The 18,804-nt window shown below is 42.1% G+C and overlaps 1 protein-coding gene across 4 annotated transcripts in view; it reads left to right on the forward strand.

Annotated features, from left to right (window-relative positions):
• Window positions 1-2,783: 2,783 nt before the first annotated feature.
• The window catches only part of arfip1 (ADP-ribosylation factor interacting protein 1 (arfaptin 1)), a 43,359-nt gene continuing 27,338 nt past the window's right edge, over window positions 2,784-18,804 (forward strand). For 2 of the 4 annotated variants that reach the window (XM_084155020.1, XM_084155021.1), the window contains exons 1-3: window positions 2,799-2,947; window positions 6,153-6,607; window positions 10,766-10,864. In XM_084155020.1, coding sequence (XP_084011146.1) covers window positions 6,155-6,607; window positions 10,766-10,864 — 552 coding nt within the window. In that variant the 5' untranslated portion in view covers window positions 2,799-2,947; window positions 6,153-6,154. Of the gene's footprint in view, window positions 2,948-6,152; window positions 6,608-10,765; window positions 10,865-18,804 lie in introns of all 4 variants that reach the window. The other 2 variants (XM_084155023.1, XM_084155022.1) reach the window with 2 other exon arrangements.

Below are 18,804 nucleotides of genomic sequence, written 5' to 3' on the forward strand. Positions count from 1 at the left end.
AGTATGGCAGCAGCATAAGTGGTGAGTGGGTGTGTGCGTGGTGGTGAGTGTAGGTATGTAAGTGTGTGTGTGCAAGAGTGTCAGTGTAGGCGTGATAGGCGAATATACATGTAAACAGGAGTAATAGTGACCAGTAGCAGGATAAATAGATAGATACTAATGGTAATGGCAATCAATAATCAATTAACAGCAGCGGAGTGGTAGTAATAAATCTAATCAATAATCATTTTAGCAGAAGTGTAGGTGTGAGGGAGTGTGTGAGAGTGGGTGTGTGAGTATGTGGGGGTGCGTGTGAGTAAGAATGACAGTAAAGGTGTGTGTGTCTGAGTGGGTAGAGACCTGTGGATGGGCATAGAGTCAGTGTGGATAGTTTGTGGGAGAGGGAGAGCAGTAGTTGTTAGCCATTTAAGGGGGGATAGAAGCTGTTTAGGAGTCTGTTGGATCTAGGAAAAATGTATCTTTCCTAGATCCTTTCCTCCTTTCCTAGCTCCCTTTTCCTAGCTTCCTTGCCTTCTTCCTTTCATTTCCTCCTTTTCTTTCCTAGCTTACTTTCCATCCCTATCTCCCTTTCCCTAACTCCTTTCCTTTCCTAGCTCCTTTCACCTACCTTTCCTTGCTTCCTTTCCTTCTTCCTTTTCTTTCCTAGATTACTTTTCCTCGCTGCCTTTCCTTTCCACCTTTCCTAGCTCCCTTTCTTTTCCTCCTTTCCTAGGTTCCTTTCCTTATCCTTATCTACCTCCCTTTATCTCTCCTTCTTCCCTATCTCCCTTTCCTTATCTCTTTTCCTAGCTTTCCGAGTTTCCTTCCCGTTCCTTCTCTACATCCCTTTCCTCGCCTCCTTCCCTATCTCCCTTTCTTTATCTCCTTTCCTTTTCCTAGGGAAGGGAGCTAAGAGATAGGGAAGGTGGTTATATCCTGCCTAGTTGGCCCTGTCCAGGGGTAACTTTAGACAGGGCCACAGTATCCTTTTCAGGGTCTGGTCTGAGCTCAAACAGAGTTGTCTGTAGTTTCTATAGCCACAAAGTCATAAACCCCGCCCATTTCTACAATTTATCTTCTTAAAATGTGATTTTAACCCTAACCATAACCATAACCTTAACCACACTGCTAACCTTATGCATAACCCTAACCTTAAATTAAGACCAAAATGCACATTTTTGTAGCCAATTTTGACATCGTAGCTGTAGAACCTGACTTTGTGACCGCGGAATCTGACTTTGTGGCTATATAAAAACTACTGTAGAAACCCAGAAGCAGGGCTGACACCTGTGTGAAACAAGGATGAGCCACAATAGTGGAATTTGCGGTTCGACTTCAAAATAAAAGTATCCCATTGAAACTGTAGTGGAAATACAAATAGTGGAATAATGCCATATTTGGACTAGATAATACTTAACAAGTTTGGAATGTTGTTATATAATTTTAAAATGAATACAATAATTAATGCAGTAAGAAAAACTGTTCAAATCCCACTGTGGATGTATTAGACTGCATATCTGCATTGGGGACATATATATATATATATTCAGTGCATTCGTAAAGTATTCAGAACCCTTCACCTTTTCCAAAAACAGGTTTTTAGAAATGTTAGCAAATGTATATTTAAAAAAAACCCGGAAATATCACATATCGATCCTGACTAGACTCCCAGTCCCCGCCGCTGAAAACCATCCCCACAGCATGATGCTGCTACCACCATGCTTCACAGTAGGGATGGTATTGGCCAGATGATGAGCGTTGCCTGGTTTCCTCCAGACGTGACGCTTAGCATGATCAATGGAAACAGGATGCACCTGAGCTCAATTTAGAGTCTCATAGCAAAGGGTCTGAATACTTATGTAAATAAGGTATTTCTGTTTTTTATTTTTAAGACATTTGCAAACATTTCTAAAAACCTGTTTTCGCTTTGTCATAATGGGGTATTGCGTGTAGATTGATGAGGATTATATATAAAAAAAATATATATTTTAGAATAAGGCTGTAAGGTAACAAAATGTGGAAAAAGTGAAGGGGTCTGAATACTTTCCGAATGCACTGCATGCGCTCTGTGCAGCTTTACCTATGCACCCATTAAATGGGGTATCAGCCTACTCAGTGACACCCACAGATAACATTTCCAAAGAATTTACAAAAATGTTAGCGTCATAGCTCTTATTGCAGGACTTTGACTGTGGGAAATCACCTCCCCAGTCATTCTATTGTGTGTATTGGATAAAAATTGTGTATGTGTGCCATTCAGAGGGGTGAATGGGCAAGACAAAATAATTAAGTGCCTTTGAAAGGGGTATGGTAGTAGGTGCCAGGTGCACCGGCTTGAGTGTGTCAAGAACTGCAACGCTGCTGGGATTTTCATGCTCAACATTTTATTGTGTGTATCAAGAATGGTCCACCACCCAAAGGACATCCAGCCAACTTGACACAACTGTGGGAAGCATTGGAGTCAACATGGGCCAGCATCCCTATGGAACGCTTTCAACACCTTGTAGAGTGCATGCCCCAACGAATTGAAGCTGGGGATGCAATTAGGTAGGTATCCTAATGTTTTATACACTCAGTGTATGTATGCCCCCAATGCAATTATGCAGTCTAATACATACACAGTGCGATTTGAACTTTTTTTTTACTGTTTATTGTTAAATAAATTATGTATTGTATTTATTTGTATGTTATATAACAGCATTCCAACCTTGTTTAGCATTATCTAGTAATATTCCACTATTTGTATCCGTTTCAATGGGGAACCTTTATTTTGAATGCGAACCGCAAATTCTACTGTTGTCCTTATTGTGGGTAGCTTCACACAGGTCAGGGACACAATGCCAATGGGCGCCGAATTACATTTTATACAGTGAGTAGTGAGCTAGCTGTATTTTCTTCCCAAATCCCGGGAGTGGAACTTTTTGCACCAAGAAACACAGAGAGATAAAGGTCCGGACAAAAGCTGCAGGTACATTTTCTGACCACAATCAGTTGCATATTTACGTTTTTAAGCACAACAACAAGCAGTCAAGCTAGCTAGCTAACTTTAGCTATCAAGCTAAGTTTAGTTAGCGACGGTCTAATGACCGTGTCATGTGACTTAGCTGGTTAGTTAGGGAACGTTAATGACGTTTGTGTGTAGAAAGCAAGCTAGTTAGGTACTGTAGGTAGTTATAAATGTTAGCTCTCGTGTCACCGCTAGTTTCCGCGTTTGGTGAGTGTACTCAGCTGAACAAATGCAGAAAGTGGCACATCCAACGTTAAGCAACGTGTTGCGTTCTTCTGACTGACTGTCAGTGTCAGTCATAACTAACTGTAGCGTTACAGCTAGCAGGCAACTGTTACTGTACCTGCTAGCTAGCCAACTACGTTGCAATGTTGTCTAAGTTAATGTTTCTAGCTAGCTAGTTAACTAAGACATATTATAACGTTAGCCAGGTAGCTACTAGCTAGTATTATAAATCAAAAGTTAGTTATGCTTTGTTAGAATGGAATGCTAGGCGTAGCAGCGAAGCCAGACAACGTTTCAGGGTTTAACTCACAATCAATTAAGTTAGCCAATAGTTTTATTTTGATTCAATAAATGAGATAGGATAACCACAGATGAATAATATAGCTATAAGTTGCAAACTTGTGAACTCTACCGTTTACGTGTCCATTATGACGTTTAGTCCGGTGGGTGAGTTCGTTTTGCATGGCCCCGTTTGTATATTTTAGACACTCCGTTGGGGCACCGGGCCATGCAAAACTAACTTCTCCTGTTTATTTCAATATTCTCTATAGAGGCCAACAAATCCCTAAATTCAGACATTTAGGCCTACAACACCCTCTGTTATGGAATCAAGTGTTCAACTTGAAATGTAATTTACATACACACTAAAGCTTCAATTCTGATGTCACACTTGAATTGGTTTATAAAATAGCCTAATAACAACCATATCCAACATTACCAACAGTTTCCAACAGTTTCCCTCATCCCCTCATTTGGATATCTTTTGTATATTTGGTTCATGACATCATGTCAATCGCTTCCTTCACTGAATAGGATGCATCAGCACCCTCATTTTAAAGTACAACATGACTTTAATGTTATAATGAGTAGAATGTTGAGGAAGAGTATAATGTTCTCTGTTCAGAGGTCTAAATGGTAATATTCTTCGCCTCCTTAAATCCTTTTTTTTACTCTGTTTTCCATGACATATACGGTCTAATATCTGGTCATCTACAGGAAGCACAGTTGTAGCCACAGTCTTGTGGTATAACCAGGATATAAGAGAGAACAACTATGTTTGCCTACAAAGCAGGAATGGTAAAAGTCATAGAACAGTAGGCCTATACACTGAGTGCACAAAACATTAGGAACACCTACCTAATATTGAGTTGACCACTTTTTGCCCTCAGAACAGCCTTAATCTGTCGGGGCATTGGACTCTACATGGTGTCGAAAGCGTTCCACAGGGATGCTGGCCCATGTTGACTCCAATGATTCCCACAGTTGTGTCAAGTTGGCTGGATGTCTTTTGGGTGGTGGACCATTCTTGATACACACAGGAAACTGTTGTGCGTGAAAAACCCAGCAGCGTTGCAGTTCTTGACACACTAACCGGTGCGCCTGGCACCTACTATCTATACCCCGTTCAAAGGCACTTAAATATTTTGCCTTGCCCATTCACTCTCTGAATGGCACACATACACAATCATTGTCTCAAGGCTTAAAAATCATTATTTAACCTGTCCCCTTCATCTACACTGATTTGAAGTGGAATGAGCAGGTGTTCCTAATGTTTTGTATACTCAGTGTGTACTACCAGGGCACTGAAGGTTAAAATGTCTGTTTCCTCCACCAGGACGAGATTCTGTTTAACAGTCATAGAAGTTAAGACTGAAAAGAATCAGCAAGACCTGACCCTCCAGTCCTTAAAATGTTCTTGAATGTCAGAGTGGATGCTTCCTCCCTCCATGCTAGACATGCAGGGCCGGCTCTAGCCATTTGGGGGCCCTAAGCAAGATTTTGTTGAGGGGCCCCCCACCTCAAAACATTTTAGTGGCCACCCTCTTGACTGTGGAGAGAGAGGGACATTTTAGTTTTAAAGTTAATTTCCTGCAATTCTACACATTTTGCCATTCGGTGTAGAGAAAATGTTGCAGTTTTAAAACAATGATTCTGCAATTCTACACGTTTTGCAATGGAGTCTGGTGGAGAGAACTTTGCAATTTTATAACAATTTTCATGCAATTCTACTCATTTTGCCACGGGGCAGAGAGAAAGCTTTTGCAGTTCTACAGCTAATTTCCTGCAATTCTGCCACTTTTTCCAAAAGGGTGGAAAGACATTTTTTTCAGTTTTAAAGGTAATTTCCTGCAATTATACACATTTTGTAATTTACATTTACGTCATTTAGCAGACGCTCTTATCCAGAGCAACTTACAGTTAGTGAGTGCATACATTTTTCATACTGGCCCCCCGTGGGAATCGAACCCACAACCCTGGCGTTGCAAGCGCCATGCTCTACCAACTGAGCTATGCCATGTTTACATGTTATGCCATGTTATTTGGATAAGAGCGTCTGCTAAATGACTTAAATGTCAATGTTATGTTATCTGAGTGAGCATGACTAACAAAATCAATCGGGGCCCCCTGGCGGCTGGGGGCTCTAAGCGACCGCTTATGTTGCTTATGCCTGGAATCGGCCCTGCAGACATGGGTCAAGATCCCTGCACAAACAATGATTGTGTGGTGATGAACTAGCCTATCCAGCAGCATAGCTGTCCAACCTAATTTGTCAATTGCCATTGTATGCAAGAATGTGCATTGACATTTGTTTCTCTGGAATAGTGGCCCAACCCAGGTTCTTTATACCTCCCCACCCTATGGAGTTGCATTTAAAAAAGGCCTACATAGGCCTAGTATTTATTCTTAACAATAGTCAGCCTGTGTAATAACATTACACTTTTTTTACACCTTGTTATGTTAAGTCTTAGTAAAACAGAATCACCAGACAAACAAGAGTGCCATGAGTTTAGGCTACATTATTTCCCGCAGCAAATCAATAACTTGAAAGGAGGTTGAGGTGTTGACCACCAATGCAGCTACCTGGGTCGATGCCCTCTATGTTATTAAATGTGGTGGTTGGCAGGGACCTATTCATGCCCTCCTATCTGTTTGTTTTCAGGAATGTCCGAAGTTAGTCTTGAGGCTGAGTCCGGGAAGGCTCCAGCCCAGGGACTGCAAATTAATTCTTCTAAGGAGGCTCAGAATACTGAGGACTTTCAAAGAGAGAGCGAGGAGGATGCTCACAGCTTTGATAGTACTGAATATGTTCTGAACAATGATGAAGTGCCTCATGATGACAGAGCTGAAAACGACAGTGATGTTCAAAATGACAACGATAATGCTGAAAACAGCGATGATGCTCAAAATGATGATGATGTTAAGAGCGACAATGACATTATGCAAAACAGTGTGAATGCTGAGCATAATGATGGTGTTCCAAACACTAGTGGCAATGCACATTCCGAAAATGCCGGTGCTAAAAGGGAAAATTGCCATATAGTGACTACTGATGATAATACACCAAAGGAAGATGATCCCCAAAAGAAAAATGAAGATTCTCTCACTCATACAAAGGTGACATATTTATCTTCAATGCAGACAACAGCTCTGGGAATCATTCATTCCAGTACTCTCTGGTTCATGTTGCTATATGTCACAAAAACGTGGATATCGTTATTATGATATCCAATGCTGATATAGCTAATTAACCATTTCTTAACAAAATACAACATGAACTCGAGTTAAAGCGCTGAATCAATAATTATTGATTTTAGATTTCCCTTAATCGTTGATCCCTTTTTGTGGTTGGTGCTTTCCTCTTATGTTTCAAATTTGTCTGCTTGGTGCAACTCTAGTAGGAGTAGAGGCTAGTCCATTTGTGTTGTTGGTGTAACTTTTGCGTAACTATCTTTCTTTTTACGGGGTATACTTCCTGATTTGTTGTGTTGTACTGTGGTGTTTGGTAGCACCAGTGAAAATGCTGGTGATGGCCTCTGCTTCCTGTGAATTCCCCTGCATGCATTCTCCGCCTAATGCCAATACAATTGTTTCATTTAATTTGTATTTTTATTGATTAATTTTAGTGAGTTGTGTTTACAGGTACATGCCATGCTGTTATGTTTGCCTTTGAGTCTCAGCATACCAGCCAGTAGCCACCTTTATGCAGTGGTGATACTCTTGTCCCCATCCTAGCCATGGTGTGGCCTGTACGTGTGACCGATCCCAGCAATTATAAGAATCCCACCCAATGTTTCCTGTGTGTGTGGATACAGCACCCTGAATTCAATAGGCCTGTCACATGGCTGGGTAATCGCTGTAGGCAGAGGGATTTGGACTGCTGCCTCGATGTTCCCAGGCAATGTCAGATCCCCTGCTGTTGTGTCCGAGCACTCCAAGCTGTTAGTTCAATGCAGATTCACTTGGTTCGTTCCCAACGTTGAATGAGTAATTGTGCATCATAACGGAGTGTGCTTCAGGTGGCGATGCTCTCCTGAAGTGTTGTGGCTTCATAGTGACTGACTCTTTCTTTGATAGCCTTTCTGTCTTTTTTGCACTCGCTCTCTGTAATGGGCTGCATGAAGTAGTCACATACTATGCAATCACTGTACCCATCTCGCTAGTAAGCCCCGGTTGCTTTACATTCTGCCCTGCTTTTTAAGAAGTGAGCCTTGCTTTCCTCCCTCAGCTCAGCTGATCAGGAGGCTGCTGTTGTTATCCTTCCCTCCCCCCACTTGTTAGCTAGTTTCCAGGCTACTGAACTCCAGGGGCCTGAGCTTTGTCTCTCTGACATGCCAAACCTTGCCCCCATGTTCACCCTTTCAGTACCTTAGAACCATTTCTGTTTCTTGTAACCAGTCTATTTGTTCTTCAGGAATTGGTACTGCTATTAGCTTTTGCCAACAAATGTATTTAGTCTAGTCCTAGATATACCGGTAGTTGTTGAGGCTGTCAGGTGTCTATCAATACAGTTGCTGACTTTTAAAGTGTGAACACTGGTATACCCAACAGCTCTCTGATGACTTGTTACAACTCATACTCTGGGTGGACAGATAGACGGGAGTCTTTCTTATCTACCTCGACAGTTAGACAAGCCTACCTGTGGATGTCTCTGTTGCCTGCCTGTATGAAAAATAAAAAATTATGTATGCACTCACTAACTGTAAGTCGCTCTGGATAAGAGCGTCTGCTAAATGACTAAAATGTAAATGTGGACGGCTTGTGGCCTTTTAAACATTAATGTTGTGTGTTATCTGATACCTGGTGCTTTCTGCACTGTTGACAAATTCCGCTGCCAAAGCAGTCCAAATCATTTCACGAAGTTCGTTGTTGCTTATGGAGCTGGATTCTGGGCAATGTTTAAAACAAGTCCAATGACAGAGAATATCTTCATACACTGAATCCTATTGAACTATAGGAAATGCATTAGTACCTATGCTTTGTCCTAATGCAATGGAATAAGGAGAAAGTATACTGGCCTACTTCTACCCTGGACGAGCCTCCCAAATATATTGAGGCCAAAACTCAAACACAACAGTCTTAATTAGGTTTTGTCATCTGGATCGGTTCATGTACCCTTGCACATACCAAATGAGACACATAGTGTATTTTCCCATTTGCATGGAGTGCGAGATAATAGTCATATTTAGGCAGCAACAAATTCATGTGTGGCCTCCAGATAGGTTTGAACAAGCAGATAGCCTACTCTTGGTTCATAAACTTGATCCCGCCTGGTTCCCATGAAGCAGACCTGTCCCTTTCTCTGGTTGATTTTGTCTCACTCTGTGATGCCATTTTAAATCTTGTTAAGGGCTTGGCTCATCCTCTCATTTTGAAGTTAGCATTAGCACTGCTTGCTCTCGTTAGCATGGTCTGTGAATGGAGCAGTTAAGCTTACTTGCACCACACCCAAGCATTTATGCTAGTGCTAGCCTATGTTGGCTAGCTGTACAGTGGAGGCTATCTGCATTATTTAGACATCAGTCCAAGGCCATTGAGGAGCGGAGTTCATGTTTGACTGTGGTATTTCCAAATAGTAATAAACCCTTGGCAATGGTAGGAGACCGTGTCAACCTCCTGCCACAGTGGTTTTAGAAACGCGAAATAATGTAGCTGCTATCAGTTAGCTACTGACTGAGTGCTATCAAAGTGCTAGCCTTCCACCGTAACTACGCCAAGTTGGGTATCCTGGCCCAGAAAATGCAACACTTTCGTCATTCAGGCTTTTGTTTAAGTGTGATGTGTGAACAGCATTCTATTGTGTCCAACTTCCAAGAGGAAGTTATGGTGGTGTTGTAAGCCAATGTGCCAAAGCCTGACTTACTGATGTAATACAGCTGCCTATGTCATTAACATTTATATCTGGCATCAAAAGGCCAATTATTAACCACCGTTACAGTAATTCCACATGGGTCTTGTCAATGATTACAATGTCATGAGGTTTTCTATCTACGGACTATAGCCTAATAATACCTTTTCATTTCCTATAGAGAATTTGGAATTGATGTTCGTTGAAGTGTTTAATTAAAATTGTAGCTGTCCTTGACCCAAGGTTTAAGCAAAGCCTTTAAACACAAACAGATTCATGCTTAATTGACCAACACAATTCATGCTGCATGAATAGGGTTGGTGTTGCTGCTTTAGCAAGTACGCCCATCTGTATTTTTAGCCTCTGCTGACGGTGACTCAGACAGTCAGTGTGGTTCTGTGGGAAAAGGTGTGAATGTGCTGCGTGCTCGTCACACTTCTCACTGTCCTACATATTCTCCCTATGGGTGACGGCATGTGACTGAAGTGTCTAAATGGCTTGAAGGGTTGCCCTTTGGCTCACTTCTTAACAATATCATACCAGACATTTAGCTCTATCTGTTTTGACAACTGGAATTTTTGTTTGGTCTGGTGTGTGGATATTTTTTAAAAGATTGACTGACAGCGGCTTCACCCTTGTGTTTGTTGAATTTGCCTTGCCCAGATTCCTTGGAGCAGTCCTAGTTTATAAATATGAAGCAGTACAATAACTCTGCTTGACCCAGATAGTTCTGCTTTGTCTGAGTTAATGAGAGGCAATTTGAAAATCTATGTCACTCAGTCATAGCACAGCGTCTCAATCCTAAAGGGCTAAAGAGATGGTTGGATTTTTTTGCCCTGATAACTATGGCAGACCTGGAATGGCCTGGGAGAGGCCCACGTAAAAGCATTGCCATGGAGACCGGGTGGATCTTTGGAACAACCGAAGGACCATGCGTTGATTCCAGTTCTATTTATGTAGAGTAGAAATTGTTAATTTGGTTGCAAGAAATATTTGATACTGCTCAATCAGGGCAGTGATAGCTAGCTCCAAGGCTCAACAAACCATTTGAAGTTGTCCTATTATTCTTGCTCTCTGAAGAGGTTAGGTGAGCTTGCATGTGAGGTAACAGGTGTAATTCTCTGAAGGTTGACCTTTTATGCAATAACTCAGCGTGAGCTTAATACACTGTTTAAAAACCATCCTAATACTGCAGGATGTTATCTCAATGTATTGTTCATCACTTCTGGTGGCGGTGACCACAAGATGGCAGCCCATAGACATCAAATTCTGTTGAGAGAGTCCCCTCTGCTTACTCTTCTAGACAAACTTTAGGGTAAAAGCATAGGCCTACAGCTTCACTCATGCACAGTGCACACTTGAGGTAAGTCTCATGCAATGTATGAAACACTGTACTAATCTCTTACCATAGCTGTTTGTGATTGCAGGAGAGCACTATGGATGAGGAGGTCCACAGGAGCCCTGCGGCAGAGATATCGGTCACCAGCAATGGAGACTTGGAGGAGAGCCACGAGGATGTGTTCAGGGTAAGGGCTGGACAGAGCATCCCCTTTGGCACTGTACTCACTCACACACTACACATAAATAAATGCACGCACTGCTTCTCAAAACTATGAGATTGCACTTGAATATGTACTTGAAAGGGAACCACATTATTGCGACATACAGTGGGGGAAAAAAGTATTTAGTCAGCCACCAATTGTGCAAGTTCTCCCACTTAAAAAGATGAGAGAGGCCTGTAATTTTCATCATAGGTACACGTTAACTATGACAGACAAATTGAGAAAAGAAAATCCAGAAAATCACATTGTAGGATTTTTAAAGATTTTATCTGCAAATTATTGTGGAAAATAAGTATTTGGTCACCTACAAACAAGCAAGATTTCTGGCTCTCACAGACCTGTAACTTCTTCTTTAAGAGGCTCCTCTGTCCTCCACTCGTTACCTGTATTAATGGCACCTGTTTGAACTTGTTATCAGTATAAAAGACACCTGTCCACAACCTCAAACAGTCACACTCCAAACTCCACTATGGCCAAGACCAAAGAGCTGTCAAAGGACACCAGAAACAAAATTGTAGACCTGCACCAGGCTGGGAAGGCTGAATCTGCAATAGGTAAGCAGCTTGGTTTGAAGAAATCAACTGTGGGAGCAATTATTAGGAAATGGAAGACATACAAGACCACTGATAATCTCCCTCGATCTGGGGCTCCACGCAAGATCTCACCCTGTGGGGTCAAAAGGATCACAAGAACGGTGAGCAAAAATCCCAGAACCACACGGGGGGACCTAGTGAATGACCTGCAGAGAGCTGGGACCAAAGTAACAAAGCCTACCATCAGTAACACACTACGCCGCCAGGGACTCAAATCCTGCAGTGCCAGACGTGTCCCCCTGCCTAAGCCAGAACATGTCCAGGCCCGTCTGAAATTTGCTAGAGTGCATTTGGATGATCCAGAAGAGGATTGGGAGAATGTCATATGGTCAGATGAAACCCAAATATAAATTTTTGGTAAAAACTCAACTCGTCGTGTTTGGAGGACAAAGAATGCTGAGTTGCATCCAAAGAACACCATACCTACTGTGAAGCATGGGGGTGGAAACATCATGCTTTGGGGCTGTTTTTCTGCAAAGGGACCAGGTCGACTGATCCGTGTAAAGGAAAGAATGAATGGGGCCATGTATCGTGAGATTTTGAGTGAAAACCTCCTTCCATCAGCAAGGGCATTGAAGATGAAACGTGGCTGGGTCTTTCAGCATGACAATGATCCCAAACACACCGCCCGGGCAACGAAGGAGTGGCTTTGTAAGAAGCATTTCAAGGTCCTGGAGTGGCCTAGCCAGTCTCCAGATCTCAACCCCATAGAAAATCTTTGGAGGGAGTTGAAAGTCTGTGTTGCCCAGCGACAGCCCCAAAACATCACTGCTCTAGAGGAGATCTGCATGGAGGAATGGGCCAAAATACCAGCAACAGTGTGTGAAAACCTTGTGAAGACTTACAGAAAACGTTTGACCTGTGTCATTGCCAACAAAGGGTATATAACAAAGTATTGAGAAACTTTTGTTATTGACCAAATACTTATTTTCCACCATAATTTGCAAATAAATTCATTAAAATTCCTACAATGTGATTTTCTGGATTTATTTTTCTCATTTTGTCTGTCATAGTTGACGTGTACCTATGATGAAAATTACAGGCCTCTCTCATCTTGTTAAGTGGGAGAACTTGCACAATTGGTGGCTGACTAAATACTTTTTTCCCCCACTGTAATAATTAGGACATAATTAATAGGTAGGCTTAAGCAACTTCGCAATCAGAGCCAGTGGGACAATACACTGATCGATTGGGCAAGAGGAGTTTATTTTATTTCCGAGAACATGTCGAAATCAGCAGTTTGCCCAAGTCAGATCCACACCAGCCTCCACATGAATGAATAGCCCTGCACTGACTGGCATAATTTATATAGTCATTCATAAGGCACAAATGGCTTGGCTTCCATTGCTCTTGTTAAAAAAAATAAAATCCACAAATGTGATGGATAAATTGGCCAAGAAATACCTTATCGGTAACACTTTACTTGACACCCAGCGTAAAGTAATAACCATGTCATAATATGTCATAACAGCTGACATAACTTGTCATAACCTGTTTGTAATATGGTCATAACACTGTCATGACGCATATATTTAGACCTGTTGTGACATACAGTATGTTGCGTTTATTTTATGGCTAGTTATGACACCTACATAAGTGTGAAAACCCACAAAAGCTACCACACAAGGCAAAACATTACATTACACCATAGTGTAAGTGTCAACAGTATGTTTATGTTATATACTTTTTTGGGAAATTGACCATATAAAATATAATTGTAATTGCGCACGCATTGATGTCAGACATGCACCAACCCCAATGCTCTGTTTCTGATGTCTGGGATGAATGCAGGAGCAGATTTCAGGAGCAGGACAAGACACCCTCTTTTTGACTGATGACCGATGTATGGACGTGTATGTGATAGGCCTATCTGGCGTTTATGATTGATGGTCATAATGCTTCTTGACATTGTCAAAGTGTATTTTCTTAGTCCAAGTAAAGTGACACAGGGTGGTCATAATGCTTCTTGACAGTGTCATAAAGTGTATTTTAAGTTATTTAAAATATGATGAAAAAACATGACTGTAAAGTGTTCATTACAACAACAACAACAACAACAACAACATTTAAGAAACAAACTTTCAAACGATAGGAAACTAATTGGCCCAAAACATCTTTGTTTTTAATGTGGGTTTTGACACTCTTATGTAGGTGTCATAACCAGCCATAAAATAACGCAATATATGTCAAAACACTTGTAAATATATGGGTCATCACCGTGTTATGACCATATTATGACAGGTTATGACAAGTTATATCAGCTGTTAGGACATATTATGACATGGTGATGACCATGTCATAATGTGTTATGACACTGGGTGTCAAGTAAAGCATTACCAAATGATCTCCCCAGCAATGAGAGTCTAGGCCTATTCCTCGAAGATAGTCTAACCCTATTCCTAGTGCCATAGAATTATTCAATAAAGGATTTCATTTCATATAGCTTGCCACTGTAGCTACATGATTGTAGTTGTAATCCGTAGGATCAGGCAGCAGGTATTAGCCTTATTATTATTAGTATTATTATTAGGTATCAGGATGGAAATGTATGCACTCGCTAACTGTAAGTTGCTCTGGATAAGAGCGTCTGCTAAATGACTAAAATGTAAATGTAAATTAGCCACTCTCTGAGGAGGATAATTGGTTGTCAGTGAAATTCCGTTTCAGCCCTAGTCTGTCGCAGTGCGATAAGACGTCTAGGTGTCTAGACTGTGATCCTTGGCATGGCTTTTAACAGGCAAGCAGTGTCCGGCTTTGTTTATTGTCGCATCAATTTACTAGACATAAAATGAAGTTTGGAAGATATGTCTTTCTAAGGATTACATCGCTGCAAGACATACTATGGATGGACCAAGGCGCCGCTATATACAGGTAACTGACAAAATAAAGGAAACGCCAACAGTGTCTTAACCCATTAGTCTAAGCCCTGTCTAAGCCGGGTAAGGGGGGGGTTCTACTAAGCTATATGGAATTGTTTTAAGAAGGTCATACCAACGATCATTTTGCTATTTGATTTAGAATTTTAAGACCCCTTGAAGTATTAAAAAAAATATATAAAACAATTATTTGATGACAATTTGTATTTGGCCTTACTGCTACTTATTAGCCCATAAAACGCTTTGAATAACAGATTCACTACATGTAACAAAAATCTGAAGGAAGTTTGTTCTGAAGTGTCTCTCCTATATCTGAGAGATATATATATATATTTTTTATTTTTACATGTATTTAACTCCTTATTTTTGGCACTAAACAGTTTCCACATATACACTATATATACAGAAGTATGTGGACACCCCTTCAAATTAGTGGATTCGGATATTTCAGCCACACCCGTTGCTGACAGGTGTATAAAATCGAGCACACAGCCATGCAATCTCCATAGTCTAAACAGTGGCATAGAATGGCCTTACTGAAGAGCTCAGTGACTTTCAACGTGGCATAGGATGCCACCTTTTCAACAAGTCAGTTCGTCAAATTTCTGCCCTGTTGAGTTGCCCCGGTCAACTGTAATTGCTGTTATTGTGATGTGGAAACGTCTAGTAGCAACAACGGCTCAGCTGCAAAGTGGTAGGCCACACAAGCTCACAGAACGGGTCCGCCGAGTGGTGAAGCACGTAGTGTGTAAAAAGTTATCTGTCCTTGGTTGCAACACTCACTACGGAGTTCCAAACTGCCTCTGAAAGCAACGTCAGCACAATAGCTGTTCGTCGGGAGCTTCATGAATTGGGTTTCCATGGCCGAACAGCCGCACACAAGCCAAAGATCACCATGCGCAATGCCAAGCGTCAGCTGGAGTGGTGTAAAGCTCACCGCTGTTGGACTTTGGAGCAGTGGAAACTGGGTTTGGCGAAAGCCAGCAGAACGCTACCTGCCCCAATGCATAGTGCCAACTGTACAGTTTGGTGGAGGAGGAATAATGGTCTGGGGCTGTTTTTCATGGTTTGGGCTAGGCCCCTTAGTTCCAGTGAAGGAAAATGTTAATGCTACAGCATACAATGACATTCTAGACGATTCTGTGCTTCCAACTTTGTGGCAACTGTTAGGGGCAGGCCCTTTCCTGTTTCAGCATGACAATGCCCCTGTGCACAAATCAAGGTCCATTCAGATGGTTTGTCGGGATCGGTGTGGAAGAACTTGACTGGCCTGCACAGAGCTCCATCGAACCCTTTTGGGATGAATTGGAACGCCGACTGTGAACCAGGCCTAATCGCCCAACATCAGTGCCCGACCTCACTAAAGCTCTTGTGGCTGAATGGAAGCAAGTCCCCGCAGCAATGTTCCAACATCTTTTGGAAAGCCTTCCCAGAAGCGTGGAGGCTGTTATAGCAGCAAAGGGGGGACCAACTCCATATTAATGCACAGAATTTTTGATGAATTTGGAGTGAGATGTTCGACGAGCAGGTGTCCACATGTAGTGTACTTCCATAATTTTTTTCAAACTGTTACCGGGTGACCATCAGACGAGTCTTGTGAGGCCTGTGGGTGTCCTAGAGCAAAACAACGTCGTGTTTGTGAGAGTCTCACCTTTTAGTTTATAGCCCAAACTGTTAGGACGCTACAGCTTGTGGAGGCTGTAGAGCAAAACTGAGAACACCATCGTGTTCGTGAGAGTCTCATCTTTCCATAGGTGTCATAAGATTTTGTAGGCCAAACTGTTCGGACACTACAGATAATGTTGTGAGAAGACCAATTTTCGGGATGTCTCATGGTCTGACAAACACCACTTTAGCTCTGTCACCTTTCACCGCAGATGCGGAAGTGCGACATCGGTGAATTGAGGCGCATCCTATGCGAAAACAACAACTGAAAGATTTTTATTGGGATTTTTGTATTATGCTTATTAGATTTCCACGGGTTCGCAGACATGTACTCTAGGGGTTAATAGGGCGTTGGGCCACCACAAGCTGCCAGAACAGCATCAATGCGCCTTGGCATAGATTCTACAAGTGTCTGGAACTTTATTGGAGGGTTGCGACACCATTCTTCCACGAGAAATTCAATCATTTTGTGTTTTGTTGATGTTGTTGGAAAATACTGTCTCAGTCGCTGTTCCAGAAACCCCATAAGTGTTCAATTGGGTCGAGATCTGGTGACTGCCATCGCATATGGATTACATCGTTTTCATGTCATCAAACCATTCAGTGGCCACTCGTGCCCTGGGGATGGCGGCATTGTCATCCTATGGGGGCATAGCCATGGTAGCTAAAACAATGGGCAACTGGGCCTGCCCAGCATTTTTATGACCCTAAGCATTAATTGTTTAGGAATTTCTCAGGAACCACACCTGTCGACGCACCTGCTTTCAATATAGTTTGTATCCCTCATTTAAAGTAATATGATGCCCCAGCTGTGCAGTTAAAACAGTAGCAGCAGCTCTTTTGTGGCACCACATCATGGGCTTATACTTTATATAGGCTACATACAGTGGGGAGAACAAGTATTTGATACACTGCCGATTTTGCAGGTTTTCCTACTTACAAAGCATGTAGAGGTCTGTAATTTTTATCATAGGTACACTTCAACTGTGAGAGAAGGAATCTAAAACAAAAATCCAGAAAATCACATTGTATGATTTTTAAGTAATAATTTGCATTTTATTGCATGACATAAGTATTTGATCACCTACCAACCAGTAAGAATTCCGGCTCTCACAGACCTGTTAGTTTTTCTTTAAGAAGCCCTCCTGTTCTCCACTCATTACCTGTATTAACTGCACCTGTTTGAACTCGTTACCTGTATAAAAGACACCTGTCCACACACTCAAACAGACTCCAACCTCTCCACAATGGCCAAGACCAGAGAGCTGTGTAAGGACATCAGGGATAAAATTGTAGACCTGCACAAGGCTGGGATGGGCTACAGGACAATAGGCAAGCAGCTTGGTGGGAAGGCAACAACTGTTGGCGGAATTATTAGAAAATGGAAGAAGTTCAAGATGACGGTCAATCACCCTCGGTCTGGGGCTCCATGCAAGATCTCACCTCGTGGGGCATCAATGATCATGAGGAAGGTGAGGGATCAGCCCAGAACTACACGGCAGGACCTGGTCAATGACCTGAAGAGAGCTGGGACCACAGTCTCAAAGAAAACCATTAGTAACACACTACGCCGTCATGGATTAAAATCCTGCAGCGCACGCAAGGTCCCCTTGCTCAAGCCAGCGCATGTCCAGGCCCGTCTGAAGCTTGCCAATGACCATCTGGATGATCCAGAGGAGGAATGGGAGAAGGTCATGTGGTCTGATGAGATAAAAATATAGCTTTTTGGTCTAAACTCCACTCGCCGTGTTTGGAGGAAGAAGAAGGATGAGTACAACCCCAAGAACACCATCCCAACCGTGAAGCATGGAGGTGGAAACATCATTCTTTGGGGATGCTTTTCTACAAAGGGGACAGGACGACTGCACCATATTGAGGGGAGGATGGATGGGGCCATGTATTGCGAGATCTTGGCCAACAACCTCCTTCCCTCAGTAAGAGCATTGAAGATGGGTCGTGGCTGGGTCTTCCAGCAACGACCCGAAACACACAGCCAGGGCAACTAAGGAGTGGCTCCGTAAGAAGCATCTCAAGGTCCTGGAGTGGCCTAGCCAGTCTCCAGACCTGAACCCAATAGAACATCTTTGGAGGGAGCTGAAAGTCCGTATTGCCCAGCGACAGCCCCGAAACCTGAAGGATCTGGAGAAGGTCTGTATGGAGGAGTGGGCCAAAATCCCTGCTGCAGTGTGTGCAAACCTGGTCAAGACCTACAGGAAACATATGATCTCTGTAATTGCAAACAAAGGTTTCTGTACCAAATATTAAGTTCTGCTTTTCTGATGTATCAGATACTTATGTCATGCAATAAAATGCAAATGAATTACTTAAAAATCATACAATGTGATTCCGTCTCTCACAGTTGAAGTGTACCTATGATAAAAATTACAGACCTCTACATGCTTTGTAAGTAGGAAAACCTGCAAAATCGGCAGTGTATCAAATACTTGTTCTCCCCACTGTATATTATAATGTATTAGCTACCGGTATACCAGTGCCTTCAGAAAGTATTCATACCCCTTGACTTGTTCCACATTTTGTTGTGTTACAGCCTGAATTCAAAATGGATTAAATTGATTATTTTTCTCACCCATTTACACAAACTACCCCATAATGACAAAGTTAAAACATGTTTTTAGACATTTTTGCTAATTTATTGAAAATGAAATACAGAAATGTCTCTTGCATAAGTATTCACACCCCTGAGTCAATACTTTGTAGAAACCCCTTGGGGGCGATTACAGCTTTGAGTCGTCTTGGGTATGTCATTATC

The sequence above is a fragment of the Coregonus lavaretus genome (assembly GCF_964263955.1).
Source record: "Coregonus lavaretus genome assembly, chromosome: 38".
In the NCBI taxonomy this organism is placed as follows: Eukaryota; Metazoa; Chordata; class Actinopteri; order Salmoniformes; family Salmonidae; genus Coregonus; species Coregonus lavaretus.